Genomic DNA, 22,452 nt, shown 5'->3' on the forward strand with positions numbered 1-22,452 from the left:
ATGAGAAGTGTTCCATTTGCATAGCAGAAGTAGGCTAATGGTGTGCCCGTTCCCCCTCTGTAGGACAAGCATGTGATGTGATTTTGTGTATATATGTGTGTACATAATATCATAGTTGCATTGTTATAGGATGAAAGGAAATTTGATTTAAGTTTTAGAGATGTATGTTCCTATCCTTCCTTCTGTTGTGAGGTTGAGTCTTTTTTTACCTGAAGTGTAGTGGGGGAAGATGGAAGGTAAGCTCGTCTTGAGTGCTTTGCTTATCAGTCACTGTGTGGTCATGTGTTGGGGTGTATCCAGTGTCAACCAGGGAGGGCTCACTGATGGCATCGTTGTTACTACCCCGCCTTTCCTTGCCTGTGACCCTCGGGGCTGGGGTGAAAGGTTTGACAGCCACCCCCATTGACTTCATTCTCCTTCTGTTGTGTTGACTAGAACCCTTCTTGAACTGTTTGCCCCACACTTTGTTATCTGCAGTGGACGCCTGCCTGCTTTTGATGAGCTTCCATTAAAGATCTGACCGCGGAAGGATTTGCTTTCGCTGGCATACCCACTCCCTGTCCAGTTAGACAGAGTGGGGTTCTCAGGCTCACAGCCACCCCATTCCCTGTTTTCATTTCTCCTTCCGCTCTGTCACACATTCACAAGTTAGGAACCAGAGAACAATCATTGAAGGTGAAAATGGTTTATCACCTGCTAGTGTCTTTGTCGGCACTGGAGCCACATCTGGCGTAGACTGTTCAGATCGCTTACAGCACAGCAGCCCGCTGAGGCCGCCGAGCCCGCCGAGCCCGCCGAGCCCGCCGCCGAAGCTGGTGGAAGTGTTATCCCAGGCCACAGGTACCCAGTCAAATATCGTCGGGGCAGGCTTTCTCTGCATGCTTGTAGGTAATCATGATGTTCACAATGTTACGTTTATTTTTAAAGGAATCTTTAAAAGGCTTAAAGAGAAAAAGGTTAACAAACTGGTTTTTTAGAGCAGTTATAGGTTAAGCTTTTTTTGAAAGAAGTTCAAGTATTTGCAAGTCATAGTCTTAGGATTAATAACTCAATCTGAATGATATATTTGCTCTTTAATTTAAAAAAACTTTAAAATTGGAAATTTCAAGGAAAATTTTGCAGTCAGGGATGGGTAGAGTACAGTGCACCTGGGCCCATCACTCAGCCTCAATACTGCCAGTATAGCCTTATGTCTCAACTTTTTGTTTGTCGGATTATCTAAAAACATTTTCCTGAAATTGCCATTTTTTCTGTACTTTTTTCTGATTTCATCAGGTGATTTCATTTAAATTTGAAACTCAGAGTGATTAAGGTTATTTCATGGGAAGCGCTATTTCCTAAATTCAGAGAACTTCCTGTGAGAGACTCAAATGTAAGGAGACCTCCACTTCTGGTGGATGCTTACTTTGGGGAAAGCAGTTTTGTATTCAGGCGTACATGGTCAGTCAGCAAACGTGGTAGTGAAAGGGGGAAAAGTCACGATGGGTCCATTCTGACCTTACGGAGAAATCCAAGGAGATAATAGATTCCTGGGTTGTGGTCTCACGCCAACCACCAGGTGGTGCTCTAGGTCCGGCACCGGTTTGTGCCTTGACCCTGGCTCAGCCCTGGTCCTGTGCGGGGCGTGTAAGCTGTGTCCACAGCCTGTGAGATATGGAGAAATGCTTTTCCTTTGCCATTGAGGCATTGAATATGGTAATTAACAAATGCTTCTTTGCTTGTTAAAGATTTCACTATTTTCCTGAACTTAACTCATAGAAGCTTTCAGCTTCATTTTTCCTTCTTAATAGTCTTATTCCGTGTATCTGAAAGTAATAACTTATGTTTAGAAAATTAGTCACTGTATCAGACTGACACTTTCCTTTAGTTATGCAAACAAACCAGACAGGCATGTACTATTTTATGAATTCTTGTCATATAATTAACAAAATTTGAATGAAGGCAAACTCTGAGCATTTTGAAATTTTTTTTCTCCATATTTTTGAGGCCAGGGCTAACTTGTTTGAACAAAGTAGAGGGCTTAGGAAATTATTTGTGCAATTCAATCAAAAAAGCCACTTTTATGAGCAACCCCTAAGTCAGGGCACTTTTGTATTGTAGTCTGTCTTAGAACGTGTTGTAAGACTGAGTAGTTCAATACCAAAGCTTTTGAATCATTTATTTAAATAAATTAGAGCAGAGTCACTGTGTATCCCCAGCATAATGGTAATTTGGGGGGAACTGCAAAGGGGTTGATTTAAATTAAAGCTAGTAGTGGGAAACATTTTTTCTTAAAGTTTATTTTGATCAATAATTTCTAAAAACTTGTGTCATCAGAAAATCATACCATTATACAACATTAGAGACAAAAGGATCTTAGTGATTATAGAGAATTAAGGTAATTTGTCCAAGATAACTTGGGTGACTAGTGGCAGAGTAATGTCTACAAATTTCAGTGCTTTTTACACTGGACTACATATTGCCATAAGAAAAAGTTACAGTGAGCCTAAAGAATTCATATAGAATAACTGATATCAGTGAATGGAAGTTCACCAGAAGCAAATTTTCCAGATAATTGAAGCATCTTTATTACTAAAACTTTATGTTCTCAAATCATGTAAAATGACAGTTTTTCCCACATGTATTGCATTCTTTCCCATCTTCTCAAATTGAGTGCTGAGCAGGATTTGCCCATTAGTAATGTCCTGTCTTTTATTTCCATGTGCCACATGCCCTCGGATGACCGCTTTTCCCTCTGAAGTGACTCTGTTTTAATCTTTTCTCCTTTCTGTTTTTGCTGTCAATTCTGTGTTAGTTTGTCTTGTTTTTGCTGTCAATTCTGTGTGTGTTTGTCTAGTTTTAACATTCTTTCCATTTCTGATTTGTGGTTTTTTAATGTGTGTTTTAAAATATTTATTGAGCACATAGTGTGTGCCAGGTACTGTTTGAGAGGCATTTGGCACAGTTAGCAAATGAGGAAATGAGATAAGGATCCCTCGCTCTTGTGGAGCTCACGTTCTAGGGGAGGGAGAGTCAGAGACAGGCATTAAACAGGAAGCATGATAAGTGAGTAAATTACAGCGTCGGGTCAGCGGGAAGGTAGAGCCAGGGGTAAGGGAGGCGTGGAAGTGTTCGTAAGTATCTTGGAAATTGGAGCGCCAGGTTTATTGCTAGTAAAGTAACAGTCAAGGAGAAAATGGCCGAAAGACCTTGAGGGACTCTGCTGTGAGCTGGGGACATAAGCACTGGGAAATGCCTTTTTGATTTTTATTGTGACTTGTATTGCTTTCTTTGGGAGTTTTATGTCTGATTTGAATGTCTGAAATTCTAGAGTAGCTTGATAATTGACTTCTAGGTAAGTTACAACTTAATATAAGTGTAACAATAACTATTACAGTTAATGTGTACATACTTGTATTTTCCAGAAGTCAAGGAATGAGAGAACGAAATGGAATGTTAGGTGTCAAATGGAATGTTTGGCACGAAATGGGTGTTGATTCTTGATTAACCACCTGTATGAGGAGAGATGTGCACAGTGGTAAATTTCTGGGGTCGAATGGTGTGACGATGATACCAGTACTGCCAGACAGTGCTTGTTATGCTTATAGTTCCGTACATTTTAGGTAAGAATATAGATAACACGAAGGCCGAGTAGCATCACTGGTGACAGTGTGAGCTCTGATCAGATATTCCTGCGTTAAGTCTCAGCTTCCCCACCTGTATTACCTGTGTGGCTTTGAGCAAGTTCCTCATTCTTCAGCTTTCTTCACCTCAGGTTCCTCATTTGTAAACAAGGGCAGGGAATAGTACATTGGGGTTTGTCGTGAGGATTAAAGGTAAAGGTGCTTGGCTAAATAGTCATTGACTAAACTTTGGTTGCTGGAGTGCACATGATGCTAAACCATTAGGAATCATCAGAGACACTGAGGGCAAATCAGTGATACTTCTGGCCATCCAGTTAAAAGGTGTCACGTGTTTTAAATTTTAATATTAGGTTAGAATTAGTCCTTTCAAAAGAGAAAAGTAATATTCAGATCTGTTCAGTTTGGTTCATAAGTTTGCAATTTTAGTCTCTAAATTAGTTTTCTGTCACAAATCCTATAAAAGGTATTATTTGGCGAAGACGTGTATTTCTTAACTGCTTTACTTAGAACAGGAGACAGGGATGATGGATGTTTCTGGTTTTTTACTCTGGTGATTGAGCTTCTTGCTTATTCTTAGAGCAGATCTTGCCTTTTGAAAAATTAGCTTTATTAGACACCCATAATCTATAGTATACTTTGTGCTGTTACACCGACTTATAAAAATACTGTGCCAGAGTCAGAAGAAACACACATTGCCCAGCAGCGCGCCCGGGATGGCAGAGACCCAGTGAGCAGTCGCCGAATGAATGAGCAGCTGAGTTGACTGTTCTTAAGAAACAGCTGGAGAGAGAACTCGTCGCCAAACGGAAAACTGATCAAAAGAAAATAATGTTCTTGAAACTTGTGACGCGAAGCAAAGGGAAAATTCAAATGATGTCAAAAGCTCTGGACAGTTGTTTTCTGTAATAAGTAAAAGCTGCTTTAGTTTTCTGAGCATTGAGAAATTCACCTACAGCGGTTTAACCACGTTTTAGTGAGTGCGAAGCTCATGTGATGGGAATAACATCGTGAACACCATTTGTCTCTAGTTGTGTTTTAGGTCTGCGTTTTCCATTAAATCTGAGAAGCTTCGAGTTTTATGACCTCCTAGTAATGACTTGACAAGTGAACAATACTACCTATTGATGACTGATCTAAACAAGGAAAGTTGTGTTTTTGCTGTGGTAATTCATTTAATATGCCAAATAATTTTAGGTAACTGCTTGCAGGATTAAAAAGTAGTTGGTTTTCTTCTGGTCAGTAGTTATAAAAGTAAAAAATTATATACACGATTATTTATCCAAAGCATAATTCTTCCTTTAAGGATGTGTAAAAGTAGGGAATATATTTGTGTAGGTATGTAAATATGATACACACACATACAAGCTTTTCTGTGACAGTCATTTTAGAAATAGTTCAAAATTTCATACTTAGAATGGCTCCCATGTTTCTTTCTCTTTGGCTGTGATTCTTCTATTCAACCAACCGTATAAACATTTAATTCCTGGTATGTTCCAGTCTCTGTGGGAGATTTTAGGGATGCAGAGATGAAGAAGTCCTGGTCTGTTGTACATTTTAGCTGACGAGTAAAATAAACTTATAGTACATTCAAGAACTTCTTTTCATAGGTTTGCATTAATGTTGAAAATGTTAAAATACTAATAATATTAAAAGTTACTGGAAATAAATGAAACTGTCATCACGTGGAGATATTTGATCTTGCTTGGAGCCAGTTGGTCTGATTAAGTATGCAAGCAGTATCAATAACCATTATTAATATAATCAGGTTTTAGTTTTTAATAGTTGTTGGTAAGATATTCTATTAGTATTTTGAACAGAGGGCTTTTAAAATAAATTTTGTCGTGTGTGGTTTTCTTCTAATTTTTATGTCTAGGTTTTGTGGCATTTTCTGCTTATCTCTAATTCATGTCATTCAGATTTTGGAGGCCCCTCAATTTTTCAAGGTCAATTTGAATTCTTTTACCCAACTTAGTGTCGTTTAAATGATAACCTAGTTTTGTCCTCAGTCTCTGCCAAGTTTCCCTGCAGGAAATTAAAGGACTGACGGGTGTTCCTAAAAAGATATAACAAGAGGGCCACAGGTTGCTTCTGCAGTGACACCAGCTCCTGGTTACTGGTGACGCTTCTCTGTCGCAGTTCTGCAAAGTAGCCAGGGGGCCATGAGGAGACGTAGGGAAAAAGAAAGTGTGAACATTTATTTGTTTATGAATCGATTAATTCGGAGGCATTTAAACAGCAAATATTCATTGCATTCCTCCTCTGTGCCAGGCATTACTTTAGATACTGGGGGTGCAGCCCCGTTAACAAGACAGAAGCTAGTGAGGAAATACGCAATGCAGCATGCAACACAGCGACAGTGATTTGCGCTAACAGGAAATGAACAGAGGTGAGGGATAGAGTCGTGCTGGCGATGTTGGACCAGGGTATCGGGAGGGGGCCCTGACGACAGCGGCTCCCTGGCGGACACCTGGACGAAGGGCGCGTGTGCGTCTGCAGGAGATACTTCTCAGGTTGATGCGCGAGTGCATGACCTGTTCACAGAACAGTGGGGACCGTGGCGAGGCTGGAGCACAAGGCATGGGCACCTCCCTATCTGTGTCGCTCGTGAACATTTTTTTTTTTAATCCCCCTCATTCTTTTTGCCCTTCGTTGGCCGAATTTGTTGTAGACTTGTCAGTCAGTACTTTGTTTTCTTGTGGAACACCTGTTGATCACCATAGTCTAGTATCGTTTTATAACGCTGAGAGCGGTTAGTGCCTCTGCCTTTCATTGCCTTCTAGTGAGTTCTGATCAGTGGCGGTATTTAGCCTTTGGTACAATGAAGGGAATCGTAGGTTGGCACCGATTCCTAGGTTCTAATCCTAGTTTTGCTAAATATTATTGTAAAGTCATGTAACCTTTCTGGACCTCAGTTTATCAAGATGTAAAATACAAAGTTGGACTAGATAATTGCCAAGATAACTTCTAACTGTAAAATTCTGTGCTTTCAATGATTTTTAAGGGAAAATCTTCAGGAGGAACTCAGTGGTTCCTTCTTTTTGTTTCCTTTTTCGAAATTATTTTTAAAATTTATATGCAATGAAGTGTATAACTCTTAGTTGTTGAGTTTTTGCATATGCGCACACTCTGTGGTCACCACCCAGGCTGAGAGCACATTTCCAGCTGGAGGGCTCCCTCCCGCCCCTTCCTACTCAGTGTCCCACCGAGCGGCCACCGCCGATCTGACTTCTGTCGCCATAGTCTGGCATGTTCTCGAGCTTCGTGGGAATGTAATCAAGTGTCATATCCTCTTCTGTGTCTCTTTTTTTTCACTCAGCCTTCTCTCTCTCACATTCAGCTCCAGGGCGCAGTAGTGGTTCTCTTGCAGCCCTGCGTGGTATCGCACCATGTGGGCACTGCACGGTTAGTCTGTTCTGCTGTCGATGGGCATGTGGCTTGTTTCCAGTTTTTGACTATTACGAATAAAGCTGCTGTGAACGTTTTTATATATGTACATAACACTCACTTCTCTTGGGTATATCTGCCTACCTGGGAGTTACACTGCTTGCTCATGGGTGAACATCATTTGTTCATATGGCCTGTTTGCCGTAGTGGTTGTGCCGTTTGAGGGGTCTCGCGGTCTCGCGGTTTCACCGACTCTTGTTACTGTCGGACATTTCCATTTTAGCCTTTCTGCAGGGTACATTGTCGTATTGTATTGGGATTTTAATTTGCATTTTGCTGATGACTAAGTGAGCACCTTTTCATAAATTTTTTGGCTATTTGAATATACTCATTTTTGCAGAGTGTCTTTTAAGAGTTTTTCCCACTTTTAAAAATTGGGCTCTCATCCCTTTCTCTTTATTGTGAGAGTTTTTTTCTCTATTCTCTGGTTATGAGTTCTTTCATGTATATGTGTATTCTAAATATTTTTTCCTAATCTGGAAATAACTATACCGATACTAGGAAAATATTATTTTTAGAATAATGCAGTTTTAATTTTTTTATTTTTATTTTTACTTTTTTTTAGATTTAATAGTTTTGTTAAAATATATATTTTGGAAAGACAAAGTATGCCCCAAGGAGGCACATGGTCCCAGCACAACAACCAAAGGGACCAAAAGAGCCTCCCCAAAAGGCCACCAAAAAGAGGGAGAACCCAGAAAGGCAAAAAGAAGAGTGCAGTTTTTAAAACTTCTCAGTTTCGATGCATTTCTGAGCACTCAGTTTACAGATTAAGAAAGCAACAGATTTAAAGGGTTTTCTTATTTATATTAAAACTTTGGTCCCAATGCTGACTTAAAAAACATAATAAGGTACATTTTCCCTTAAATACACTTTTATAATTTTCCCACGCTTTTATGAGATACAGTCATATTTCGTGCGCAAGTCCTCAGTTTAATGTTGTGAACAAGTAGGTCTTTAGGTGGTTAGGGTCCTGGGGAAGAAGGGTTCTCCCATCAGAAGAGGATGGTTCTGGTCTCAGCACAGAAGGTCTCCAGCGCTTGACTCTTTCTTCAGTGGGTGTTCCTTTCGATGACTTTGCCAAGAACTTCTTTTTCTTTGCATTTAACGTGGAACTGTGTTTATGGCGGTTTTGTTTGCTGCCGGCGATGTTGAAGAGCAACAGGATTCTTATAGGCGCCATTGTCTTTGAGTGCAGCTCTTCAAGCTGTAGAATTACTATATTCTTACCTGCATTTGTAGATTTATATTGCAAACGTAACCTTTTAATTTTAGAAACAAATACTAAGTTGGAGGTAGTAAATAATGAGTTTTTAATAAGTTCAGATGTATACTATTTGTGTTAATAGATATAAAGCTACTGTTTGTAAAACTATTATGAGGAACACATGAGGTATTAGTGAATAATTTGATGATAGCCCAAAGCCCTATTGCTCTTAGAAATTGGGGATTTATAAGTCGTAGAAGAATATGCATTGAAATAGCTCACTAATTAGGATATATGTTAGCAAACTGTGGAATCGACACTCAGAGTAAAACATTTACAGATAGCTCTGTGTGTTAGTATTATGGGCTTTTGTGATTCTGGGCAGATATTGGAATCTTTCAAGAGGCATTTTGTTATAGTTCCTTCCATGGTATTGATTTGAGCGTGAGCCCATTCATCAATCCAAAGTGCCAAATCTTGCAAGGATCCCCCTGACTGATATTATTGGGTAGGAACCATAACTCTTAAAAGGGAGGAAAAAAGGGTCAGCGATTCTTGATAGTTTGTATTAGAGTTTTCTGACACTAAACAGCCATACTGAGTATTTTCAGTACAGACTGGGGGAAATGAGTCAGAGCTCACAGGGGCCCGTGTTTCTGGGTGAGTTTTATGGAATATTAGTTCTGTGGAATGTATAAATGTTGCATGAAATTAAAAACAAACCAAAAAATGAGCAGAACTCCCTGGTCATATAACTAGATTAAATGAAGATGGAAAGCAGTAGATTAAATGAAGTTGAAGGGTTTCTGCTTCTGTTTTTCTAACTTTATTGAGATTTAATTGCCTTGTAACATTATGTAACTTTAAGGTGTATGACATATTGATTTGATCCACATATGCTACAATGTGATTAGCACCTTACTCTTAGCTAACACCTCCATCATATCACATATGTACCATTTTTCTCATGGTGAGGACATTTAAAATCTACTCTCTTAGCAGCTTTCTAGTATAGAGTACAGAATTGTGTATGATTGCAATGCTGTGCTTCAGATGCCTAGAACTTATTCCTGTTCTAGAGTTTTTTGTTTTTAACTGCAAGAGTTCTCAGCCTTTATCGGTGTGCCATGTAATGCTAAAGGATGGGGAAGGGAAGGTGAGACAGCAGTGTAGTATGTAGCACTCCCCAAACTTATTTGGCCATGGAGTCATTTTTAGAGAGTGTCTCTCGAATTCGGTGTGTCCCAGGATGCAAATTGGTGAAAGTTAGGCAGAAATCATTTTACAGGTAGAAAACTAAGGCCCAAGTAATTTATGTGGCTCAAGTAACAAGAGCTAGTGAGATTCTAGGCTAATTTTTAAATCACTGTTCTTTCCATCAGCAAAAAAAATGAAGATTTAATGGCTTGGAAGACATAGGTTTAAATATTCTAAAATGTAAATAAGATTTTTGCTGTCGTCTTTTAAAATTCATTGAAGCTTAGTGTCTGGTCAAGTCTGACATCTAGTTGTAACCAAAGAGGCGGTACAGGCCATTGGTCCTTTTGGCTACCTGCTGACAAATGGGAATGAGAATAATGAATTTAAGAAAGTATCGATCTGCTCTTTTTACTCCCCACTAAAACTACGATAAACAGGATCTTAGTTCTCATACCTTAGTTTTGACTCCCTGCCTTATAAATACAGATTTAATTGTCATTCTGTTGATGACTTTTTAAAATGAGTGTTAGCTGTGTTTTTAGGCCACTTTTGAAGTTCTTATTTTTCTGCAGCGAAATATGAAATAATGAAACTTTGTTTCTTTTGTGGAATCGAATTAATTCCTAAGAATTTTAGGTTTACGAGAGACACATTCTTAACATAAAACTTAGTTTTGCATTGCCTTAAAACAGTCAATTTAAAATAGTATAAGTATGTACCAGAAATTATGGGGGCATGGCAAGGAAGTCTAAAGAATTATCTAACTTAGCATAAGTTAGACTCTTAACTGAATTAAAGCTTCCAAATTCCTGATAGAAAAAACTTAGTATTTTGCACTGAGGTATGATTAGATTGATAATTACAAAATTTTAAATAAATATTTTATTAGATTAGTGCCTAAAATAGATTTGTCTCTGACAATTTGTAAGACAGTAAGTAGCATGTACCTAGGGTGAAAGGCCAAGGAAATAGGACCACAAGAAGTGTTTTGTTTATACAAGGAAATTTTGGATAATCTATATGAGCAGTTAAAGACGTGGGATTCTTGGGGTAGCTCCATAGTGTAGTGGTTAGCATGTCTGCTTTCCACGCAGAAGGTCCTGGGTTCGCACCCCAGGTGGAGCCACGGACCATACCCCGGGTGCGCCAGGCCCCCGGTGCGCGTGCGTACGCGCACGCGAATGCGTGGTGGGGAGACGCCCCACCTTCAGAGGTCTAGTTCTTAAGGGGCGACAGCAGCATCCATAGGTCGGGGGTGGAAGTGGAGTGGGAGGAATTAAAGGGGGGGAAAAAAGACTTGGAATTCCACTTAAATAGGTACACCTCACTGATTTTCCTTGGTTTAGAAAAACATTGTGGCTTGTCTTGTAAAAATTATTGTTCAATGTTTCTTTTTCTTTAAAGGAATTTAACATGGTTCCTTATTAAATAGAAAAGGCATTTCAGGAGCATAGCTTTAATTACTTATATGTTGAATATTTTATATTACAAAGATAAATGGTCAGTGATAGTTTTACTGGAATAGTTTGACCAGATTCCTGTTGTGTGTTCTTCTCTCCTTTTTATTGCATCTTCCCACCCCCAAGTAACTGGCATGGTTAGTAACAAGTCTTGGAAAAAAAGAATTTACTAAATCATAACTGACAGGAGGTTTAACTTCAATTTCGTGTGCTCGGAAAACTTTAGAAGGTTTTGTTGAGCATTAAGTCCTTCTCCAGAGGGAACGAGCACATGTTATGAGACAGGCTACAAGGGCAGACGGAGAGGCCGTCGGGCGGTGGGGAGGGTGCTTCAGGAGAAGCAAGGTCAGGGGTAGCCAGGAACAAGGGCTCTGATCTGTGTGTGTCCTTTCTCTCTTTTTAGAAGGCCTAAGAGATTTTTAAAATGCTGCCTTTTTTGCCTGGATTCTAAATATAGACCATAATCTTTTTTTTTAACGTAATCTTTATGTTTAAAAGAATTCAAGAGTAGACAGAACAGTTGACAAAATTTTATGTATTTTAGCAAGTGCATCAGATTGATAATGTTATTAATAATGTTATTGACAAGAAACTTACACGTTTAAATTTGAAAAGCCAGATGTCAGGCAGGTTGTCCTATTTTCAACTATATTAAATCAAGGTATTTCTTAGAAGTAATCTTTAAGATAGATCATAGATAGAGACAATGGTTGTGTTTACCTACAGTTTCTAGAACGAAGTGTATTCCTGTTTGTAAAATCAGTAAGATATTTTGGAAAACATGTTAAATTTTTTTTAGCAACATTATGCCTAAATAACTAGAATAGGATCTTTCTCTTAAACCTGTTAGCTAACTATACCTAAGACACGATATGTTTCGAATAGCCATATTAGTATGACTACGTTAGAAAAGTGGTCCTACTGTGGGCTGCCAGTGGTAGTCATAGTCTTTGTTGTTGTTATTGTTATAATAGACCTTTTCAAGAAATTTTAGATTCATAGCAAAATTGAGCCATTTTTTTTATACCCATCAGATATCACGGTGGTATTTGTTAAAAGGTGTCTATTTCTACTGTTAATTTCACTATATACAAAATGTATTTTGCATTATTTTTGCTTTTTTATAATTGTTCTTTTTCAAAGTATTACCATTTGTACTGAATATAATATATGTAATTTCATTATGAAAGAATTTAAATAATTAACTGAAGGGAAATAGCAATGAGTTTTTCTGGTATACTAATCGAGGAGCAGCATTTTTGGGCCTTTTCATGTGTATCTTGTGATTTATTCTGTATTTACTCTTTTGGGGACTGAGAACTTTTATTTATATATTTCACGTGTTGGCAGCTTCAAGCAGGATAAGAATGTGTAGGTCTATTTTGAAAAAACTGTGATGCGAATGTTACACATACACGTGACAAAGATGTATGTATATTATTGGAGCTTGAAGGAGACATCAGTTTTCTTGGAGAGTATATTTATATTCTTCTCTTTGTTGTTATTTAAAGTGACTTCTGTCCTGAGCCTGGGTCTCAAACCCAGCTCTGGTGTATGTTTGCCACACCGCACTGTATGCATGCAGCTAAAGGGAGGGCGAGGGATTCTCTACAGCCTGAGGATGAGTTGAGTGAGGCGGTGTCCACATTCTCAACTTCAAGTCATTGCAGTTTCTTTTTCCCAGAAAAAAAAGGGGTTAGATATTGCATTTCATAAAATTAACCGGAGTTCTTTCTACTGATGCAGCACAAGAGATGGAAAAAGAAAAAGAAATTCTCTAGTTTTTTTTTTTCCCCCTTAATTCTAGGGAAAACACTGACGTGTTCAGAGCTCCCATCCTGATCTTTTCATCAGGGCACCTTTCCTGATCATATGGCTTATCTGTGAATGTAGAGTGGGGGGAGGAGGGAGAGAAAGAAAACTGGAGTTCTCAGAGGATAGAGAAAAAATAAAAGTACAGTTGTTACAAATAAAGAATGCAGACTTCAAAAACAAAGAAAGCCAACAACTCAAACAAACCAAAATTTAAATGTTCAGAATTGGCAGCACAGTTCTCTGCTGACGTGTATTGTGGCAGTCTGAACACCCCCAGAAAATCGTGCCTAAGAGTTTAGAAAAATATACAGTAAAAGTAAACACACACACAGAAATAAAAAAATAAAGTGACGTAATTATCAAACCAGAACCACTTCTAAATTCTTAAGTTTAATGTGTATAATATAGTTAACAGACACCCTACAATAGCAGATTTCTCATTTTAAAATAAAAAACTCATCGTGCCTTATTTTTATCCACTGCTAAAAATGGCTCGTCTTTCAACCCTTTACTCTTGGAAGGAAAGGTCAGGATTGTCTTACATTGGCTACTATAAAAAGAATCCAAGACCACAAAGGTTGCACTATGAATTTCAACAAAATTATTTGTTTCCTATCAGCTTTATGAAAATTTAAAATTTTGGTATATCTTGCACTTTCAGAAAGTTCTCTTAACAGTTTATATAATTGCATTGCATATCGATATTATTTAAGAAAAAAATTTTATAGTCTCTGTATTTTAGTACACCCTATCTAGAGCCTAGATGATACTAGTTAATTGTGTGGCTTTGGCATGTACTAGTAATATTTTAGGAATGTCTTCACTTTAATATTTGGGGGAGGAAGTGTCTGCTATCTTTTTTAAACTTTATTCTTTTTTAAACTTTATTGTGGAAAACTTTAAGCATTCACTCAGTAGAGAGAATCGTATAATGAATCCTCATATATTCAACTCCTGTCCTCACTAGTTATAATATAATGGCCAGGCTTGTTTTATCCGACACACTCACCGCATTACTTCCCTCGTGACCCCCCAGTGATTTTGAAGGAAGTCCTAGACATCGTGTAATTTCATTGAGAAATATTTCTGTGTGTGTCTCTAAAAGAGATTCACATTATTTGTATTCCCCGTGAGTACTAGCTGGCTTTGTTGTGGAGAGGAAGTTCAAAAGTGCTTGGAAACAGGCCTGCCATCGCAATTTTTGTAGTTAATTTGCATTTGGAAAGATCATGAGTTTATATTACTTGGGTATTTTATCATTATAGTAAATCTCAGAGGATTCGAAATGTTGACTTTGTAAATAACATCTGAGAAAACACGAATTACCATCATGAATATGTATGAAGTTCTGTGACAGTCCACAGTTTCAGAGCTAACCTGCAATTTATTCTGTTGTTTGTTCATGGCTCCCCATCTCCGCACACACAAATTTATGTTTCTTTATTTAAATGCAGAGAGACAGCATACGTAGTTTCAAATGAGATTCTGTAGGCCTCTATGTGTATCAGCGAAAGAGCAGAGAGAAAAGATATGCACGGGGTGGGGGCGGTGGGGGGCGCTGAGGAGAAGAGGAAGGGCAGAACAGGGCAAACGCGACCGCCCAGGTCCAGGTTGCGGAGGAAGTAACTTCCCTTTCTTCCACTCTGGCTCCCAGCCTCTTCTCTTGGTCTTGACTTTCTCTCTTTTCTTGGTTCTCCCTTTAGTTTATATATCTTTTTCTCCACTCAGCGTTTACTTAGCTTTGCCTGCGACATTTATGGTCAAGTGATTACTGATTCCTTTCTTAGAGGACGTTTTATTATACAGGGGTTGCGAGATAAAACTTTTAAAAATGTAATATTTTAGGATTAATTTGTGCTTTATTTGTTTTTATACAGATTTTTAAAATGCTTATTAAAATTAATTCAAAGAGTCGGATACCTACTTATGGGCTAGATTGAACTTTACTCTGGATGAGTTATATGATGTATGAAAGCATTAATTTTATACAGACTTTTAGGTTTACTTAGGTGCTCATATTGAAAAATCGTATAATAATTTTTCCTTTTTTGTTCTCTTTTTCTGCCCATTCATTGGATGAAACTGATTCTATTCAAATGTGATTCTGCAGTTCACAAGATTCCTTTGCAGCTCACCTCTGGAGGTAAGTTTATTCACTGACCTTCATACTAGAATTGCTAACTGAACATCACTATTGGTATCTTTTGTTAGGCATTTATTTGATAAACTTAGGAATGATCATTTTGTTGTTACACATACATTCTTCAGTAACAGTAATGAGATGAATACAGACTTTTTTTTTGATAAGAATTCCTGTGTTTGAGCTGTTAACCTTCATAACAGCTGAAGGTCGTTGCCTCTTTTTAAATATATTTTCTTTTTTAATAAGTAGAGGGAAATCAGATCTTCATTTTAAAGAGCCTTATTGTATTGCCTGCTCCCATAACTGTTTAAATCAGCCCTATTCTCTCTTAACTGCCCTGGTGTTAAAAGAGAGCTGGAGAAGTCATAGGCAGAGGCTGCCATCAAGGAAGTTTTATTTGGTTCGAGAGAGCTTTTTAAAATCCGTCAGTTGATTAGGGAAGAGCGAAGGACTTACCTTTAATTGAGCTTTTCCTGTAACAGGCACTATTCTGGGTGCTTCATTCTCTTTCTCATTTAATCCTCATAATGATTCTGCAATGTAGACCTGAGACTCCAGTGATAAAATTGAGATAAAGAAAAACTGTTAGATATTCATAGAACTAGAAATCATCGTGAGCTGCAGTTGATAAGGAATAACTGGGAGGTGGGTGAGGCTTTGAGAAAGGCGTAGGAAAGGGGAGGCAGCAGGATGTGTGGAGAGACGATTGGACTTAGAACCGAACACGGGTTTAAGATCTTGTCTTCACTTATCAACCACATGAGCAAATCACAGCTTCCCTGATGAGCCTCAGTGTGTTTTAAGATGCATGTAATCATTCTTACCTCTCAAACGAAGCAGTGGACGTGGGAGCAGGTATAAAGTGCAATTCAAATCTTAGTTAATATTTTCTGTTCCCTTAGGCTATACTTCAACCCCACACAGTAATACTCTTTTTCCTGCCTTTCACTCGTCCTTTCTTTTGCCTCTGTTGTTTATGTCACTTTGTGTTCTCTTCCCCGATTCCCAGCTTGTTTGAATCATATCCTTCTTAGTATGAGCCTAGATACTATGTCCCTGGCGAGACCCTCTCAGACCTCTCCACACAGAGGCATTTGTTCCCTTTATGCTTCTAAACTCTTGTGTGGTTTAGCTCAGCCTGGCACATTGAACACTCCTGGTGGCCAGTTTGAGTGACTGCCAGGGGAAACTGATGGGACTAGAGTGGTTGGTACCTCTCAGATTTGTTGCGGTTTCTTAATATCCAGGATCCAGTGGGAAACAACACTATGTAGTGGAAGGATTCTGGGCTCTGGAACGAGAGATACTTGGGAATGCCATGAACAAGTCATTCATCTTTTGATCAGTCTAAAAATGGAGATAATACAGGGTTATTAAATGAAATGAGGTAATGCGAGGCAAACACTGAGCTCAGTGCCTGTCACACAGAATTTTATAGTTTAGCGTAAAAACAAAAACAAAAAATAAGAAACTCGACGGTATAAATTATATAATCTTTAGTGGATGAAGCATTTTCCAAGCTTAGAAGAAGGAAAAGATGGAAACATTAGATTTCAGTCTGTAAAAAATCCATAATTTGTTCATGAAAACATAGATAGTTAAAGGCAATTTATGGAAAGTGATAAAAAGATTATCATACTTAGTATAATGATCTCTTAGAATCAATTTTTAAAATGTCCTGTTTTCTTCTGCGTAATACTTGGTTGGATTTTATCAGATAGTTGTTGATAAGATGGAATATAAATGGTAATGAGTATGTTTTAAAAGTTCAACTTTATAAGTAATCAGAGAAATATGGTTTAAAAGAAACAGTGATATACAGTAATATGCCTGTCAGGATATCTTTTTTTTTTTAAGTGAGTGCTTGGGAAGATGTGATGAGATGTTATTAAGCATTATCTTTTATAGAAATCAGTTTGGTCATGCACATTAAAGAGCTTATGTAAATTTATATCTTGTCGAGTAATTCTAGTCTAAGAATCACTGCTAGAGAAACAAAGATGGGGTCAAAACTTGCATACGTATGTTTATTACAGCATTATTTATGATACAAAAAGTTTATAAATAACCTAAGTGTCCAGCAGTAGGAAACGTCAGATAAATCATGGTACAGCCAGCCATGTGATAGAACACCCTACGGCCATTAAAATGGGGATTATGCGTATATGTTCGTGAGTACATACTGATGAACAATACCAGTGAAAAATACTTTTGCTAGATTAAGATAAAAACAGGGTGTAAAATTATGCGTACAGATCTAAATTTAGAAAAAAAATTAAGCACACAGAAATTAGGAGGGAAATACACAAAATGTTAACATTAACTACAGAATGTTACGTCGTCTTACCCTTTGCTCTTCCGTGAGGAGCTACTCTGGGGAACAGAGGTCGCGTGGCAGGTTTCTGGAGGTGCTTCCTGTAGCCGGTGTCTGACTGTGACGTGCACTGGGGAAGTCTCCGGTTGATGTATGGTCTAGTCTTCAAAAGAAAAAGGGACTGGCAGGAACTTAGCTAAGAGGTAATGTTGATAATGTTTGAGGCTGGATTCTCATTTTAGCAGAAGCTTAGAGGCATAACCGAGAATAAGGGTTGTGAGCAGAGGCAGTTAGGCTAGATTCTTACCTGCACAGGGAGTCAACTGAGAGGCTGCAGCTCGACGTCCACCTTACTGGGGCAAGTAGCAGTTTGAAGATGTTACTAAACAACAGCAAAGGCTTGTAAATAGTCCCCACTTCCAGATTCTCAAATGTAAGGTCAGTGAGAGAGGAGCCTCTTTCTCTTGCCTCCACATTCCATTCTTAGGATAGTACGTAGTACATAGGAGGCACTGAGTAAATAGTTGTTGAATGAGCAAGTTAGGTGAGGCTGAGGCCGAGAGTAGCAGGCTTCAACCCATAATTTGGCAGGACTCAACTAAAAGCACATAAGGCCGATACTTAGATTGCAGTGTGGTTGATAGTCTGGCTTCCCAGCTGGATTGTAGCTGCTCCAGATGAGGACCACTGTCTTCACCTTCAGATTCTCCCAGGTATAGATAGTGCGTGATGTGTACTCATCATACACCTAGAGTCGTACCAGCCTATTGAATTACGTCTTGCCACTCTGGTTAGTACTGAGAACGTGTGTGTGGAAGTTTTAAATCTTTAGTGAAAAGTAGGAGGGAAGGATCATGATCGAAGCTTAGCGGTACTTTCTGTAATTTTCTGTGTGATCCACCTCCTCCACTTAATGATCTGGAGTTGTATTTTACGTTGACTAAATCGATCTATTTCTTATTGTACTTATGGATATGGGAGAGTAAAAAAATCAAAATTGAAGGTGATCGGTGTGCTCTTCTTTTCTTGAAGTATTTGAGGAATCCTTGAGGGCTTTCTGTTGATATTTTTCTAGCCTGGAATTTCACAGAGCCACCCAATAGCTTAGCGGCTTCTCCCCGACACCTTCAGCAGCACTGAACTCAAGACTTTGTTCCTTTGTCCCCACACAGAGCCCAAGAGCCAGAGTAAGCCAAGGCAGGTGGGAGTCCCTTAATGTTTAATTTTGCCATTAAACTTAAGTTTTAGCTGGAAAAGGAAAATTACAAATAGCGTTAACTACCCAAACGCCTTCCCTGATTTTGAATGAAAAAAAAATAATTCTAGTTAAGACAATAAAATACATGGAACTTGGAGATGACAATGAAGGAGACTTTAAATTTCACAAAATTTACTCTTCACAAAAAAAACTATGAAGGAACCGTGTCCCTTTGTTGTAAGTCCTAAACAGTTAACTGCCACATGAATCCAACGAAATTGTCAGGTTATAGTAATTACATCAGTAATTTGATCTGCTGTCACTTGAATAGAGCCATGTGTGGAGTCAGTTACTTCCCTCTGTGGGGGCTGACCCTTTTACATTCCTGTAAGCTGAAGACTAATAGAGCTCATTAAGCTTTATGGGAAGAGAGCTTTTATCACCTCGTCAAGTCGGGCAGCGCATTTCCATTATATTCCTAATTTCGTGGGGCTCTGTAGCCGCTGATGTGCAGTCCCCTGCTAGGACCTCTCCCTCACACACATTTTTATTGACATTTCTAAGTCTGAATTACATTTCGTGTGGCACCACTTACAGATGTCTTCAATTAAATGTAGGTAAATAAAAGGGATTATATATCAGAGGCTAAAAGATTCTTGAAATTCTCTCCCGAGTCAGACGTTGCCAGCCAATCTCGTGGGGTGCAGTTCCATTGTCATTTTGGAGGCAGAGCGCTACAGGAGAGGCATTTGTAAGAAAAGTTAAACCATGTGTGAATGTAGGTCACTTAGATTTCTCTGCATATCTGTCCTATTTCTTCACTTCGTAGCAATTCATAGCTTCATTAACAGTAATTAAGTTTTTGAGAAGTTAGCACCTGTAGTGTATGGGTACTGTGCTAAGCTCTTTGCTTACATTGTTTTAATTCTCACAGAATGTCTGTTAGGTAGATCATCCCAATTTTATGAAGAAAATTGAGCTTGGAGAGGTAGATTAGTTAAATCCACCTCAATATTCTAGCTACTCGTTTGTATGTGGCACCAGTAACAAGCTAGGAAAGAAGAAATGGAACGATACTGCCAGAAAGACTCCTAGTTACATGCAGTGACATAGTAACATTTGAAGGAAGATAGAAGTTTGAGAGGCATTTTATAAACACTAGAGCAAGGTTTCTCAGCTTTGGCACTGTCGACATTTTGAGTTGTGAAATCTTGTTTGTAGGTGCTGTCCTGTGCATTATGTGATGCTTAGCAACGTTCCTGGCTTCTTCCCAATAGATGCCAGTAGTGCCCATCCCCCTGGAGTTGAAACAAAATGCCTCTAGACTTTGCCAAGTGTCCTTAGTGGGAAAATTGGCTCCCTGTTGAAAACCACAGTCCTAGAGCAGCCTTAAAAAACAAAAACAAAGAGATACAGTTAATAAGCCAATAGTGAAGATAATAGCAATGATAACATTTTCAAAAGGCAAGAAAAAGAAGAAAAAGTGAACACAGAACAAGTGAGACAAATAGAAAATAAATGAGATGGTCCGCTTAAATCTCCCTGTATCTATCATCACATTAAATACAAATGATCTAAACCAACACTCTGCTCTGTGGAAATGTTCTATATCTTCACTGTTCAAAACATAAGAAAACTGGAGTAGCTATATCCACATATGACAAAGTAGACTTCAAGCAAAGGCTGTTTCGTAATGATTAGATGGTCAGCTCATCCTGTGAAGACACGGTAATGGAACGTGATATCCTTCATCACAAGCTCAGAGTGCATGGAGCAAAAACTAATGGAACTGAAATCGTCCGGTCCACAGTCATGGCTAGGCACTTTAGGACAACTTTCTCCATAACTGGTAGAACAATAAGACAAAAGTAGAAAGACTGTAGAAGATTTAAACAACACTGCCACACAGTTTCACTTAGTGGACATCTGTCGAACACTGTACCCAACAACAAAGTACATACTTTTTTACATACACAGGGAGCATTCACTAAGACATACCATATGCTGTACCACTTATGCAGACTTCAGTAATTGAAAAGGATTGAAGTGATCTCTGATCAAAATCTAATTAAATTAGAATCAGTAACAAAAAGAACTCATAGCTCAGTAATAATACAAATAACTTAGTTAAGAAACGGGCCAAAGACTTGCTTATATATTTCACTAGAGAAAACATACAGATGGCTAAGCAAGCACATGAAAAGATGCTCACCATCATTAGGGAAATACAAATTAAAACCACAACGAGGTACTGCTATAAACCCACTGGAATGGCTATAATTGAAAGACAGTAACAAGTGTTGGCAAGATGTGGAGAAATTGGAACCCTCATACACTGCTCGCCACAGTTTGTAGTTCCTCAGAATTTTAAAGATAAGGTTACCGTGTGACCAAGAAGTTCTACTCCTAGGAATACACCCAAGCGAAATGCAAGTACACGTCCAAACAGACTTGTATGTGAATGTTCCTGGTAGCGTTATTTATAATGGCCACAAGCTGGAAATAATTTCAGTGGCCAACAGCTGGTGAATGGGTAAGCGCCTTGTGATGTGTCCTCATTTTGCCAGTGAAAAAGAACAAACCATGCCACATGCTACATGGATAAACCTTTAAAATATTATGCTCGATGAAAGAAGCCAGGCGCAGGGGACCCTGTGTGTTGTGTTTCCATTTATATAAAGTATCCAGACAGCACATTTACAGTCAGAAAGCAGAGGCGGTCGCCTGGGGTTAGAGGGAGCTGAGGAGGACTGACCGCAGGTGGGCTGGCGGGAATTTCGGGGAATCACAGAAATGTTCCCAAATTGGATTGTGCTAATAGTTTCACAGTTCCGTAAATTTGCTAAAAATCATAGAATTCTACACTTAAAGTGGGTGAATTTTGTCATATCTATAGCATACCTCAATAAAACTGTTTTTTTAAAAGCATATGTCATTTCTTCATTCTTTAATTTCCCAGACGGTAGAGAAGACCTGACCCAGCGCGGCGCCTTGCCTCTGCGCTGCGTCTCTGCGTGGGCTGAGGGTGCTCACAGTTGCAGTGTTCTGTGTACTGAAGAACGTGTTGAAGCTGATACCTCAATGTTAACTCTTTAGTCAGTACTTTTAATGTTAACTGATGGCAGCCGTTAATTTTTTGATAGCTTGTAAAACTTGTAAAACCATCTTTCCAAGCCTCTTTTGGAGTTGAGAACGTCTTTGCTTCTCACTTAGAGCATTGTGATAGCCTGGGTAAATTAATATGTGCCTTTTTGGTTGTGCATGTGTATGTGTGTGTGTGTGTTTGTGCACAGATTACAAGCCTCAGCTAGCAGGGGTGGGGTCTGCCATAGTCACTGGCTTTGGAGCAAGTGGTAGATTTCATGACACTGTTGGGGGAAAAAAAGGACCCTAAGAATCTAAACCATCTCTTCAGTCTGTCAGCAAAAGAACTGTCATTGCTTGGGGCAGCTCTGATAGATATCAGGATATTTCTGGCGGCCAGAATTTGGAAGAGGGAATGGCTGTCACCCAAACTGGGTGCTGCGGAAATGAAGGGAGCTTGCAGAGGTGGCCGCGGAGGGGCGAGGTGGGCAGAAGGTTGGGTTGCTTAATTTGGGGAGGGAGTTCAAACAATTCCGCCGAGCAAGGAGAATGCTGAGCATCAGCTGTGCAGAGAGCAGATCTGAGCTGGTGCCCTGGGGCAGCCTTACCTGCTCTGGTGTGGTGCGTGGGACAGCCAGCTGTGGCTAAGGAGCCAGGCCCGGGGCGGGCAGAGGTGTCGAAAGCGGGGCTCGATCTTCTCGGAGGAGAGTTGTCACGCTGCCACTAGTGCTAAATAACCAGAAGTAGAAAGCCAGGCTGTGGCTTAGTCCACAGGGCCAAGGTGGGACTGTGAGTGAGGATTGCTTTTTTCCTAGTTACATGAGTTGGGAGAGAGAGTCATGTGGTTTTCGGGCTGAGCCCCATCTTGTAGAAGCAGAGATCTACCAGGCAAGGTAGTTTTGGCCAGCGGCACCAGGTAGAGTTATGGAGCCAAATCCCTCAAGTCATTTGGAATTGTCATTTG

The 22,452-nt window shown here is 39.1% G+C and overlaps 1 protein-coding gene and 1 non-coding gene across 8 annotated transcripts in view; both read left to right on the forward strand.

Annotated features, from left to right (window-relative positions):
- The window catches only part of ATE1 (arginyltransferase 1), a 201,465-nt gene that overhangs the window by 27,357 nt on the left and 151,656 nt on the right, over positions 1-22,452 (forward strand). For all 7 annotated transcript variants that reach the window (XM_039870810.1, XM_039870815.1, XM_039870814.1 and 4 more), the window contains one exon: positions 14,860-14,892. In XM_039870810.1, coding sequence (XP_039726744.1) covers positions 14,860-14,892 — 33 coding nt within the window. The remainder of the gene's footprint in view (positions 1-14,859; positions 14,893-22,452) is intronic.
- TRNAG-UCC (transfer RNA glycine (anticodon UCC)) lies at positions 10,527-10,600 on the forward strand. The gene has a single exon. It is a non-coding gene; the product is annotated as a tRNA-Gly (tRNA).

The sequence above is a fragment of the Pteropus medius genome, unplaced genomic scaffold, assembly GCF_902729225.1.
Source record: "Pteropus medius unplaced genomic scaffold, Ma_sr-lr_union100, whole genome shotgun sequence".
Classification (NCBI taxonomy): domain Eukaryota; kingdom Metazoa; phylum Chordata; class Mammalia; order Chiroptera; family Pteropodidae; genus Pteropus; species Pteropus medius.